The sequence below is a fragment of the Pteropus vampyrus genome, unplaced genomic scaffold (genome assembly GCF_000151845.1).
Source record: "Pteropus vampyrus isolate Shadow unplaced genomic scaffold, Pvam_2.0 Scaffold102, whole genome shotgun sequence".
Lineage (NCBI taxonomy): Eukaryota > Metazoa > Chordata > Mammalia > Chiroptera > Pteropodidae > Pteropus > Pteropus vampyrus.
Genome location: NW_011888883.1, coordinates 5,362,574 through 5,376,313, shown reverse-complemented (window position 1 = coordinate 5,376,313; position 13,740 = coordinate 5,362,574). Strand labels below are relative to the sequence as shown.

Genomic DNA, 13,740 nt, shown 5'->3' with positions numbered 1-13,740 from the left:
TGTAAAATCATATTATAAAAATTATGGCTTTATTGTTTAAAAGAAGCATCTTTATTACTTTATTAATAGACGGGAGGAACATTCAAAGCAAGTCAGGCTGAATTAAAATATAGCAAATACTTTCTTACCAAACATTATAGCACTGAAACAAACTATCAGGGTACTCAGGTTGAAGAGGTTCCTGGCTTTCAATTGTTCCAAACCACCAGGCATCATCTATGACTGATCTGAAACGGTCACCTAGACAAGAACAAAAGCCATCTCATTACTCTGAAATGGACTGCTGCTCCTTTTTCCCAAAGTATACCTTTAAGATACTTCAATTGCCTGTATGATTTCAGAAGACATATAAACAGTGACCAACATACTTCAAAATAAGTAAATAAATCAGCAATGTTGAGAAATGTTATTTAATAAGCACACCTGAAGTGTGACTTGCCAGTTTCCAGCACCACTTCTTACATTACGGCAAGGAGAAATTCACTCTTAAGCATTTTTACCAATCTAGCATTTTAAATTCATCAGTAGGACTATGCCCAAACTTTTCATTCAAATAAAAATACAGTTTAAATAATTTCTGCTCAAAAAAAATTTATACTCTTTAATTTCTTACTTTCTGTCTGCAAATTCCTCTAACCAACAAATTCCAGTCTAAAAACAAAAACAAACAAAAATCCAAACTGCCTTCTTTCATCTCAATCGCCCTTAAGTTGTAACACTCAGATATATACACTCACTTTCCCTTGTCTATAAAAAAAAAAGACACAAAAACTAATCTTTGTAAAATAGGCAGCACTCCTTTGCGTCCCTTTCTTTCCTTACCCAATTGCATTCAGCAATTGTCCTATCACTGAAACTGCTTTCCCCCTAAAGACTCTAATAAGTTATCTTCTCAGCTTCCTTCTGTGTCACACGAAAACCGTAAACTACTCTTCCATTTTGCCACATTTTCCCCTTCCTTGGTATTCATAGTTACTTAGTGATTTTTCTCCTGACAATGTAGGTTAGGGCCTGCAAGAACTGAGTTTGAATAACTTATCCATGTAGCTTTGAACAAATTAGTTATTTTGGAGCTCATCTGAATCAGTTTCATCTACAAACCCATAAAGAGAAAAATATTTATGTTTTCATTTTTTACCAGAAAGGATTTAAAAGTTTATGAAGACGTACAGAATAAAATAAAAAAAATTTAAACCATGATAAAAGAAATTTAATGATAAAAAAGAAAGCTGGAGTTAGGAATAACCCAACTACATGTTGTTGAGTATATATACAGATTCTGAGTGGGTATGCACTTGGACCCAAGTTTAGATTCAAGCATTCTAATAGCCAGTGTTAAGGGGGAAACATATCTATTACTAGATTTAAGAGTCTCTAATTGCTCCTCAGATGCATACTTAGTGACACTGAGCTTACTGAGAAGCTACTATATAATTTAATAAATAGCATTCTTGACACCATCACCTTATGGTAAACCTTATAATGAGTTTCAGAGCTATTTTTTTTATCTTACATAGACTGATGACATTATGCTAAAGAGGAACTGAATAACATATACCTAACCAAAATGAATGATAACAGTAGAAAAACAATGAAGTTAAGCAAGAAATAGAGTTTACTATTCAGAATAAGCCTTAAACATTTCTGAGGAAAGATTAAAGTAATTACTATGTAATTTTAAATGGTAGTTGGGGTATAGATACATATACAGTTTAGTCCCATCTCGACCATATGTGGATTTATTTTCCGCAGTTACAGTTACCAATGGTCATCAGCAGTCTAAAAATATTATGTGGAAAATTCCAGAAATAAACAATTCTTAAGTTTTAAATTATGCACCGTTCTGAGTAGCATGATGAAATCTTGAGACATCCACTCTGTCCTGCCCAGGACATGAATCATTCCTTTGTCCATCATTACCACATTGTCTATGCTACCTACCTGTCAGTCATTTAGTAGCTGTCACAGTTATGAGACAGAGAAGAGAAAGTGTCCGAGACTACATTCAGTTTTATTACAGTATACTGTTAGAATTGTTCTATGATATTATTAATTGCTGTTAATCTTTTACTGTGCCTAATTTATAAATTAAACTTTATCATAGTATGTGTGTATAGGAAAAAAACATGTACCCACTGTGGGGGTCTTGGAATACATCCCTTGTGGATTAGGGGTTGGCACTACTCTATATTCAGAAACAAAAAAACAAGTAGTACTAATTTTAGAAGAAATATTAATCTATAAATTTGGAAGGGGGTGGTGAGGGGGACGGGACTGTAAGATCCAAATGAGAAAATTCTGATGTCCATTCATTTGAAATATCTGACTTCTCCAATGCCTGTCATATTTCTCTGCTTAGGTTATCAGATCATTTCTGGAATATTCCTTGATTCTGACTGCTAATATTTTTTCAGCACTTTATTGGCTGATGCATATCCTTAAAAAAATAAAATTTATCGTATCAAGTAACACATGCAAATAATTTAAAAAATCAAATGTACAAAGGCTTATAACCACAATCAAGAAAAAAATTTTAATTATTTTAACTATTTATTCTTGAAATTTACTTAGATTTCTAAATGAGTAATTATTTCTTCACTCATCAATTTTAGATACTAATAACCTCTCTATATAATTATATATAAAAGGTATGTGTATTTTATTTAATTCATAGTTTTTCTTTATCAAGACTATATAAGTATTGTTTGCTACTGAGCCAAGTTGCACACACTTTCTTGTATAATTCTGTAGAATTGTTTCATTTTTATGATTAATTTTCTCTGCATTTATGATTGTCTTCCCACATTCTGTAATAGCTGTGTAACTATGAAACACTCTTCAATATAATTTCCCACAAAGTCAAACTTTCTAGACTGGTTGTTTTATAGGCTTGCCAGACAGATGCTATCCTGAGATTTCTGTTGACTGTTATTTGGGAATTCCTTTCAGTGCTTTTCTGTTCTGAAAAACAGAACATGGAGGGATTCCATGTTCTTCTCTTTCTTGGTTTACTCCCTTATTTGATGGAACACATCTTTCAAAGCTTCCAAAGAAATGATACAAGATACGTAATTTTTTTTTATAATTCGCATGACACTAATTTTGATAATTTGCATTTTCCTAATTTTTCTTTTTAGAGAACACGTGTAAATTCCTATGTTTACCAAGACCAAACAAGAAGACAAATCATCATGCCAATGTGAATAGGAGGAGAGATGGACTGATGTAACAGTTAATGTGCTTTTTCAAACCAAATATGCTATATATGCACTGCACCACACTCCAAGATGACAAACAGTGGCCCTGTTTGAAATATTTAAAAGAAACACTCTAATGAACAGCATATACATCTGTATATAAATTAATGGATCTTAAATGCCTGGTGGAAACTTTTAAGAATTTTAAAATTTCTTTGAGTCTTAATTACAATATTATTTTTCAATATTTATAACAGTGTTAAACAATAAAAGAAAAATATCAGTTTAGCTTTAATATCAGTCCAAATTATTAAATATATTGAACAAGAATTCTTTTGCTTCTATTTTGAATTATTAATATCTGTGGATAAAAATTTAAGTCAACACATAGTACAGCTAAAGGGATAACTATAAACAATCTCAGTTAACAAAATAAAAAATCTTTAGAATTTCAAAAACATTAAAAGTATTTTCATTCTTAAAAAAACTTAATACCCGACACAATACTCTATTTTGCTATTAATATTTCACAAATAGCAACAGGATTTCTCTAATTATCTTTCTTTAAATTATGAAAAACAGTAAATCACTTACTAGATTAAAAACAAGAAACACACATCTATGGTTTTTAAAATTACCCACCTAATGGAAGGTGAACATATATAAATATATATATGCCTTACTGTTACCAAAGTGTACAGCTGAAACTTATTGGATTCCGTTAACCAATGTCGCCATAAAAAAATTAATCAATTAATTCAAGAATAAATAAATTAAATAAAATAACCCACCTATATTCCACCGCCTATATTTTGCATCATCGAATTGTTGTCTCAAGACTAGGAAATCTATAACATCAGGCATATCATGGTATCTATATACAAACAGAAACAAACCAATTAGGTCGCATACCTAAAAATATCTAAAAGATGTTCAATTCCATATGAATCTTGAAAAATAATCTACAACACTAAGAAACCATTGCCTCTTTCAACAGTCCTTACTTCATGGTAAATGATCCACCAGTCAGTTTACCAGTATCAGGATCAAGAAAAGCAAGTTTAAGGCAGCAAAGGGTAGGTAATCCCACTTCATACTTTATGCCAACTATTTTCATCAGTTCTTGTTCCTGAGGAAGATATAGAAAAGAAACTATCTTCATAAAATAAATAAAATACACTGCTAAACATATTGAGAAAACATTTCTCCATTTCAAATTGATCTAGGTGATTACTGTGAGTATATGAAAATTTCACTGAGGTGTATACCTAAGATCTATGCACTTTACAGTATGTAAGTTACATTTCCACTTTAAATAGTAAAAAAAACCTTTTTGAAATGAGTTTTCCAACACTTAGAGGTCTACTGCTATGTAATTCTGAACTATTGCTGATAAATCGAGAAATACTTATCAAATTTACAATTACGAAGTTTACCTTAGACATTAGTGTTGTCTAATTTTCACTATAATTACATTTGTATCCAATTAATCATCAGAGCACATAAACTCAGGCAATCTTGTGTTTCTTTGAATGTTAAACATCCTCTATTCTCCAGGACTGCTTCAATTAAGAAAGGTATCTTCATGATATAGTTTTGTATAGTAAAAATATTAACACTCAATACCATTATCTCCATAATCCATAATTATATCTTTTGGGGCTATTAAATAATAAACACCATACCCGTAGTTCCATTTTATGCCATGGCTGTTTTTTGGGATTGATACTATAAATTTTATTTTTCCGAGCCATTTCAACATATGCTTCGTGTCCTTGTCGGAAATAATAAACCTAAAAAATAAATAAAGTTACAATTTTCAAACTTGAATGTATTTCCTTGAACTCAATATGCAAGGTATTAGCTAAAACTGAGAAGAGAATTTTATGTCCTATGAATGAACAGTCCCTAACCTCTTTGGGAACTGAGACTGGTGCTCCTATGAGAATCGAATGCCTGATGATCTGAGGTAGAGCTGAGGCAGTGATACTAGTGCTGGGGAACAGCTACAAATAGAGATGAAGCTTAGCTTGCTTGCCTGCTGCTCATTTCCTGCTGTGTGGCCTGGTTCCTAACATCCATGACCCAGGGGTTGGGGACCCTTGCTATTAACTAATAAAAATTCTAATATTTTGATACTTTTTTCCTTCTTTTCCTCAAGTTTTTCTAATACCACTTAATTACAACTGAAGTACTCTAAATAACATTACTAAGAGGTTAAGATGAGTAGTTATTTCTTTGGTTTCACTATTTTTGAATTCAAAATAAGTTATTATTTCTTTGGTTTCACTATTTTTGGATTCAAAATAAGTTAATCTATATTACATGATAAAGTTGTAACTAGGAGTCATATTTAGTTTATTGTTCAATTCTGTATAGCAAGTGGTTTATACATATGCGTAAAACTTTAAAATGAAAAATGTAGTCCCACATATATTTTATCCTTATAAAAAGAGCAAAGCATCTATCTTCATTTTATGAAGGTCACATTTAAGTGACTCTTCACTGTCAACCTGTAGAAACAGTACTTAAAGACAGTAGTTTGAAACCAAGTAGTCTTCCCACTACTAAAAAGTAGTAGAGCTTGTCAAAAAATGCTATTAAAATTTTTTTAAAATATTAATATTAAGTAAAATATAAGTAACATTTTGAGATGTCCACTCTCCTATATACTTTTATTTTATTCATTAATATTAGTACTGCTCCCTATGAAGCAGTACTAATGAAGAATGGTGCTGAATAATGAGGACTTAACTGCTTAAGCATTACGATTAAAGACAACTTTAACTATTTCGAAAGAAAATTATTCAATAAGCAATTACATACTTTCTGTCCATCTTGAAATAATATATTAAATATAATACAATCAAACAGCTTCTTGATGCTACACAATCATTGTACTAAATTACAACAAGGTGGTAATCTTCTGTGCTCTTCTTAGGCAAGCGGGGTCTCTGCAGAAATTATTTCATATTGTTCTTTAAAGTTACTCTTGCACTATAAAGTTTTTGTTTTCCTTTTACTCTCAACAGCCCCTCTTTCTTCAGCTTATTAGTGTGCTTTGCTAAATAAGCTTCTGCTTTAATCTCTAATTTGCTGCTGTTCATCTATTGGACACCAGATAACCCTACCTCTTAACATTTATGCACAAAATAAGGAGACATGAAGTCCTGAGTGGGAAATTTTGATCTAAGATCTTATATTTTCATTGCATAGTCCAAAGTACACAGTCCAAATAATGGCCAATCATCTTAAAAATAAAATATTTCTTATTCTAAGATAACAGAATTTTTAAGGATCTAATAAATTATAAACATTATAAGTAAATGAAATTTAAGAAATAAAATTAAATGAAAATTAAATAATGAATTTCATGTTCTTTAAAATGCTATATATTTACATCTCAAGCTAAGAAAATTAGTATATTTTAATTTAAAAAAAGAAAAAGAACTGGAAATAAAATCCTCTTATAAAAAATACAGACTAGTTTTTAAAATGCCAACAAAATTTCCATTCTCTTACAACATTTAGATTTGTAACTGTAATATTTAAAGTAGCCTCAAAAGATGATTATTAGCGCTTTCCTCCTAATTATACCTTTTTCATACATAGCCACAAACATCTAGAATGAGATACTTTTTGAAACCGCTACAATCTCTAGAGTTCTGTTTCAAGAGCTACGAAAATGTTTAAAGTTACTTGAAACAAATATAGGTTGTTTCTAAAAGTTTAAAAATACCTCATCACCCATCTGTGGTACAAATGGACATCTTCGAGGAAGAGTATCTGTAATCCATGTTGAAGGTAACCATTCTTCTAATGTCAGTCCATTTTCTGTTAGTTCTCCTACAGCCAACCTCTAAGAGTTTAGAACATTTAAAGTAATATTATCATAAAGCATTCATCTATCAATCTGCCCTTTAAAATAACTATAAAGGCAGTTAAATAAAAGGGGCAGGAGATCGTTATACAAAAATGTATATTTAAGTATTAAAAACCTTATTCTGGAAAAATAGCAGCAACGGTAGTATAGTTATTCAATCTCTCCAAATCACTGCATTAAAAAAAGAACCAGATAAAACAAAACCCTAGAGATAATATTCATGACAAAACTCAGTGACAAGATATTCCCATAATCACAAAATATAAACTGTGTAGTCTCCCTTCCTCTCAAAATTCTCAGTTTCACAAACATTCCATGTAACGAACCAAGGCATATTTGAGTATTTTTTTTAAATCCTCGTTATAAAGTGTTAGGTAAGAATTAAATAAGGTATTCTCATATAGGCTGAGCAGTGCAAGATACAGAAGACTGTTTCCATGGCTAGGCATTATTCTTTTACATAGCCCAAGAATGCTCTTCTCCCCTTTTTAAAGCAGCCATTTCACACTCTTGGCTCACAATTATCTTCTAACGAAAAACATTTTTTCTTCAGAATTTTCCCAAAATGTTGTCAAGTCAGGTCCCTTTTTAATTTTTGTGAATAAATATAAAACCAGGCCTCTGAGAAAAAGTTTTTTAAGTTTGATGGTCACTAACAAGTGGCTACCATGGTCTGGATGTTGTTACCTTGGACTTAGGAAAAATGGACTAAGGCCTTTGAAACCTAATATTATTTTTATAAGCAGAGAAACTTCATGCAATTGATTAAAAATGTTTTGGTTCAGTGTTTATACATAAGACTTCGAAATTTTGTTCTCGTGTCTTTTAAAAAAAAAAAGAATGCAGTTATCCAAGTTCACCAAAAGAAGTAAAGCCATAATGGGATACCACTGAATACTATTTCCAGCAGGTACTGCTACAGTCATTACTCAATATTCATTTTCCTCTTCATTAACCACACCTTGCTGTTTCTTAGTAAACACATCTGGAGCACTCTCTTTTTGGAGAGTAAAGGAGAGGAAAAGGACTTTGGCATTTACTACATGTGACATGGGTCTACTGGAGAACTTTAGTCATAGGAACGAAAGGATGTGACTTATATTTTAAAAGGATCACTGTAGATGCATCGGAGCAGGGATTTGCAAATTACTGCCCATAGTCCGAGCACAGTCTGCTATCTGCTTTTATAAATCAAGTTTTATTGGAACACAGTCATACCCACTCATTTATTTTGTCTATGGCTGCTTTCCAGCTACAATGGTAGAGTAGCTGTCTCCCTACAGAAAAAGTTTGTGGATCTTGGCTTTAGAGAATAGACACTAAGGGAAAAAAGCAGCAGCAGAATGTCAGGTGGAAGCCTATTACAGTAATAAAAGTGAGATTTAATAACAACTCACACTAGTGTAACAAACAGAAGTGATTAAAACAGTCAGGTGCTGAACATACTTAGGAGAACCATAATAATTCCCTGAGGATGTATAATATGAGAGAAAAAGAGAAACTAAGGATAACACCAAGGTTTTGGTGTTAACAACTAAAAGTTGTCATTGTTGAGATGAAAAAGATTGATTTCTGTATCTTTAGTCTGTGGATAATTTGATACAGATCACAGAAAGTAAAAGATAAATATTATGGAAATAAGATCTACCAGCTCTTATGGAGTTGGAACTCTTTAAAAATAAGAGCTGTTTAATTTTTGCTATAAAGTAAATGAAATGTGAGGAGTATATTTTCTATTCCCCAAAAAATGATAAATGAGAAGCATATCTGGTTAAACAAAAATGAAGATTTTTTTTTTTTATAAAACCTCTGCTATTTCTAAATTTAAGATATAAAGCTGTCATTTGTAGAACTAAATGCTACGAAGACTTACAGGGTCTTTATCCCCAAAGAACTTTGAAAAAATTTAATACATTTGTCTTATGTGTTTATTTTATCTGTATCAGTTGAGCTCTTGTTTGTTTCAGCTTTATAATTACAAATTACTTTAATTTAGATTCCAAGTCTACAACTCTTCTTCTTGTCACCTCCTTTGCCACACATTTGTCCAGTTTTCCCCTTCTGCCTTGTCAGTGATGATAAATGTAGGCAGACCCATTATTTTATGTGGTAGAATGGTTAAAGAAAACTGAGTTAGCCATGTATCTAATATGGTACACTTTTTTCATTTCAAGACAATTTTGATGAACTTTTCAGGTCCGCAGTGTTATGTCTTCGTGAGAACATAATTCTTTTGTCCCAAGAATGCTGTTTACTTCACGTAGTCCGCCTTGATTTGATAATCATCCATAAACCTAATACCTTGGACTTTCCTTTTAGTTTCAGCAATAACAGTAAGATTGTTAAAAGGCAAAAGCAATTAAAAGACTAATAAGCTGTGTTTTGTAACATTATTTTTTTACATACATGAATGAATAAATCCCACCAGATTGTCAAGAAAAATCTGCTCACATTACATGACTGAATGCTCAACATTTAGAATATAATTTTACAAGTAAATACTCTCACATGCTAAACAAACTAAATATATTTTGGTATACGGTAAGTCCTCACTTAACGTCATCGATATGTTTGTTCTCCAACTTATAATAGAGCTGAAACAACATGTAACAAAACCAATTTAACACTGGCTAATTAATACGAATGAGTTAAACTCCTACAACATCTCATCAATGTTACATCAAAAGGATATTCAATGAAACATTATATGAAGACTTGCTATACTCTTTTTTACTACTGTGTACTGCTGAATATTCATATTCATCAACTGCACTTTTAAAAATGTGTGCTTTGTTTTTATAAAAAACAGTTTATATTTTAAAATATTAACCTTTTGTTTTCTTTCTTTGGGCTTCTTTTTCTTTGGTGATACTGGTCCATCTTTCTCTTCATTTACTTTTTTCCTTTCCTTTTTAATCTGTTTTTGCTTCTGTTTTTCAGACTCCTCTTCTTCATCTGAACTGCTTTCTGCTTTCTTGGTTTTATGCTTAGGAATTTTCTTTGGTGGCTGCAGATTAATTCCTGCATCTGCTGTCCAGTCAGAATAATCACTGGAGTAGTCACTAGAAGGAAAAAAAGGATTTAAAAAATAAACACACATGATATACTTCAAGATTTTGTTTTATAAAAATGTAAAGAAAAATAGTAATAAAGAAGAATGGCAGAATACTACATACTAAATAAACTAAAAATATTTCCCTTTTGACTAATCATTTTCTAATTTCTTAAAATTCAGTAGGCTTAACAACCTCAAAAAAATTTAAAGATAAATAAGGGCATACCTTTAATTGAAAGAAATTTAAGTACCTGCTATCATTTTAACAAAAAATTGATTACTGAGTGCTGCATATGTTCAAAATATTGTGGGGCTTACAAAAATAAGAAGCAGAGTCACCTTCCTCAATTCCAGCAGGAGGTATCAACACTGAGGAGGAAGCATAGGGATTCCTTTATTGAGGAGAGATGGGAGCTCTTGACAGGGTTAACTCCTGTGGTAGAGCACTGGTACTCTCGTGGTAGCTGGATATTGAACTGGCAAGGTCAGAAATATTCCTGCTCAGTGGGAAGGCTGTGCCTATAAACTTTACTTAGCATCTACATATACCTTAGGTATTACCTAATGCTTCAAAGCATGCCATCATTCACAAAAATACAGGCCTTAGTATTTTATGCATCATTAACAATCATGTTTGCCATTTCTTTTCAGTTTACCCCCAACAAATCTACGTTTTACTTAACTGATGCTGTTGCAAAATTATCAGTTATGTTATCTTGTTTTAATTTTAGTATATGAAAATATTAATTTTATAGTTTTACAAATATAAATGCCTTAAATCTAAATTATACTATGTTAAAATCAATAATTACTTTGCTTAGATTTAGTGACATATGACCTCACTCCTCTCCAAATATTCCTGATAAATCCTAAAAGAACAGATTTTTACCAGAGTTTTATTCCACTACCATCACCTCTTCCCCTGGCCCAAATGTCCTTTATAAGCATTTACCTATGTCTCCCCAAGAATAATCATCATAGGCAAGAATCAAATAATTAAGAGGTTTTCTAGTATAATTTCATGACTTCATTTTTAAATTTTTAAAGGATTTTTAAGAACTTAAATAGGCTATCCTCAACTTATAAGCATTTACTTACACTTATCCCAGTCACATACACTGTAAATAGCACCTGCCAAATATGGTTACTACTTTCTGGAGCATTCAACTCTTACAGAAAATCTGCTGCTGCCAGCACAGACCTAACTAACAAATCCAAGAGCCCATGTTCTTTTACAACTGCCCCCAACTGCTAAAGCCAAAAGTATTTCTTTTGCTGCCTTCTTTCAAATGAGAAAAACTACCAAACATAACCAAGGGCATTTGCATATCATTACTAGGAATAAATGGTGTGGAAATAGTAAAGCCCTTGAGTCTAACATTGATGTAAGAAATTCTTATTGCCTCCACCTCTTGGTTTCTTTGGCAATTTTTAAGAGCTACTGCTGCCTGGGAATGAGTGTAAAGGGCTAAACATAATTACCATTTCCAAAGGCTACACTTCTTGAAACTAAGAACTTACAAGGGCAACCAAGAATATCAGCTCTGTAATAATATGAACTGCCAGAAAAAGGAGTTGAAGGAATCCTCAGTTACACTGTCTAATGAGGTAAGGATAATAGGAAAAAGTTTATTCTCAGTGCTGGAAAAAAAATTATTAGCATTCAACAAATGCCACTATACACGACAATGAATTCTATAAGATCTCATTACTTTCATAATTTAATGCTCAAATATTTCTCAAAACCAGTAATGAGACTAATTTGTGGTTCAGTGTTAAAAATAACAACATTCAAAAGATAAAATACCAACTAGGAAGATAAACTTAAAAGCATCATTTTGCAGATGTAGCTGCAATATCCAAAAATTTTTTTCTACTAGAGAAAATATGTCAGAAAAGAAAATTTCCTAAATTTTAAACAACTACAAAAACTCTCTGAAAGAGTAAATTTAAACTCAAAGAGACTGAAATAAGTTGCTGGTACAAAAGAACTTTCATCTTTTCTAAAGATTTTATATTGTATTTGGAGAAATAAAAATTAAATTACCTAGAACTGCCATCACTGTGCCATGCTCTCTCTTCCTCTTCAGAGGTTCCACCACTGACAGCAACAACTTCACCTTCCTAAGAGATATTGAATACATATTTTATGGCACAATATTACAAAATCAGTAATATCTACTAGTACCAATCATATTATATAAAATAAGTAATATCTAGTAGTACCAACCATATTATAATATTTAAATCAAAACCTAATTTAAAACTAGTTGCTAAAAAGCAGGCCTTATATTTTTATATAAAAATTAAATACATTCAAATTATTAAATTTGTCCAAAGATATAATACTTATGAATATTGGATTGAGAGCAACCTCTTGGATCAATAATATATTTTGTTTGTTTTCTAGAAGCCTCATAATATATTTTCCAGATTGGATGATATCAAATTCCATAGTTAACAATGCAAATCAATTTTTATTTCCTTGGCTTTTTTTAAAATGTAAGCTTTCTTTTTTCATTAGATGCTTTGACAAGTTTCAAATTAGGAACTTTTAATTTTATTATTAAAATAGATTTATCATGCCAAAAAAAGAATATTCCAACTCTGGTTGATGATTTTTTTTATCCAAGTGGTAGAGGAGTAAAAACCATCCAAACACTCTCTCTTCAGTAAATATTTACTGGTTAACGTAGGATAATTTCTGTTACAGACACTTTCTTTATACAAATTGTTTTTGGTCACAATATCTCATATAACTTTTCCCTTGCTCAAATAAACGTTATGCTTCAATAAAAATAGCAGCTCACTTTAAATAAGCTTCTACTATGTCAGAAACTATTCTAAGTGCTTTGTATGCTTCATTCCATTCAATCTAGACAAAACACCACTGGTGATTAAGGAGCAGTTATTTAAAGAAACTAAAGCTTAAGAAGGTTAAAAGCAGCCCAATTAATAGGCATCTAATAAGCAACTAAGCCTGTTTGAACCCTAGTCATTTTACTCCAAAGCTTAGACCACTCTCCACAAGAATGGTTCAGTGTTATTACTTGGTAGGCACAGTCAGATCATTTTTCAAGAAGATAATGGGATGTATTCCCTTACTAATTAAATAAAATAGAATATTTTGGGAGAAAAGTTTTTTCCTTCTATTGTGTTAATAATTAAGAATGTATATTACATAAACTAATCCATAGTTTTGAAAATTAAGCAAACATGACAAGATCAAAATCCAAGAGTAAATTTTATTAGCAAATTTAATTTCTATTTACTATAATTGGAAAACACATTAAACAAATGTGATTACTCCCATCCTTAGTATATTACTTCTTTAAACAGGAAAAAAAGAAACATACTTCTTTATTCTTAATACGACATAGTTATAATATGGAAGTACAAAATATTTAAACCAAAAAAATAGAATTCTTTCCTTTAATATACTGTGCCCAAGGTGACATTCTGTTCTCAATGTACTCCCCTAGAAATTTATTCAACTGCCCTAAAAGGACATTGAACCATAAACAAATGAGTTTGAAGACAAATGAAGGATTTACCTAGAAATACATGTTTCTAATAAGCTGAATCATGTTTAAAATATTTTATAG

The 13,740-nt window shown here is 31.2% G+C and overlaps 1 protein-coding gene across 1 annotated transcript in view; it reads right to left on the bottom strand.

Moving 5' to 3' along the window:
• The window catches only part of PHIP (pleckstrin homology domain interacting protein), a 112,915-nt gene that overhangs the window by 23,716 nt on the left and 75,459 nt on the right, over nt 1-13,740 (bottom strand). The window contains exons 22-27 of the mRNA XM_023533451.1: nt 9,911-10,142; nt 6,937-7,056; nt 4,883-4,990; nt 4,202-4,326; nt 3,989-4,071; nt 129-240 (exon numbers count right to left, since the gene is read on the bottom strand). Coding sequence (XP_023389219.1) covers nt 129-240; nt 3,989-4,071; nt 4,202-4,326; nt 4,883-4,990; nt 6,937-7,056; nt 9,911-10,142 — 780 coding nt within the window. The remainder of the gene's footprint in view (nt 1-128; nt 241-3,988; nt 4,072-4,201; nt 4,327-4,882; nt 4,991-6,936; nt 7,057-9,910; nt 10,143-13,740) is intronic.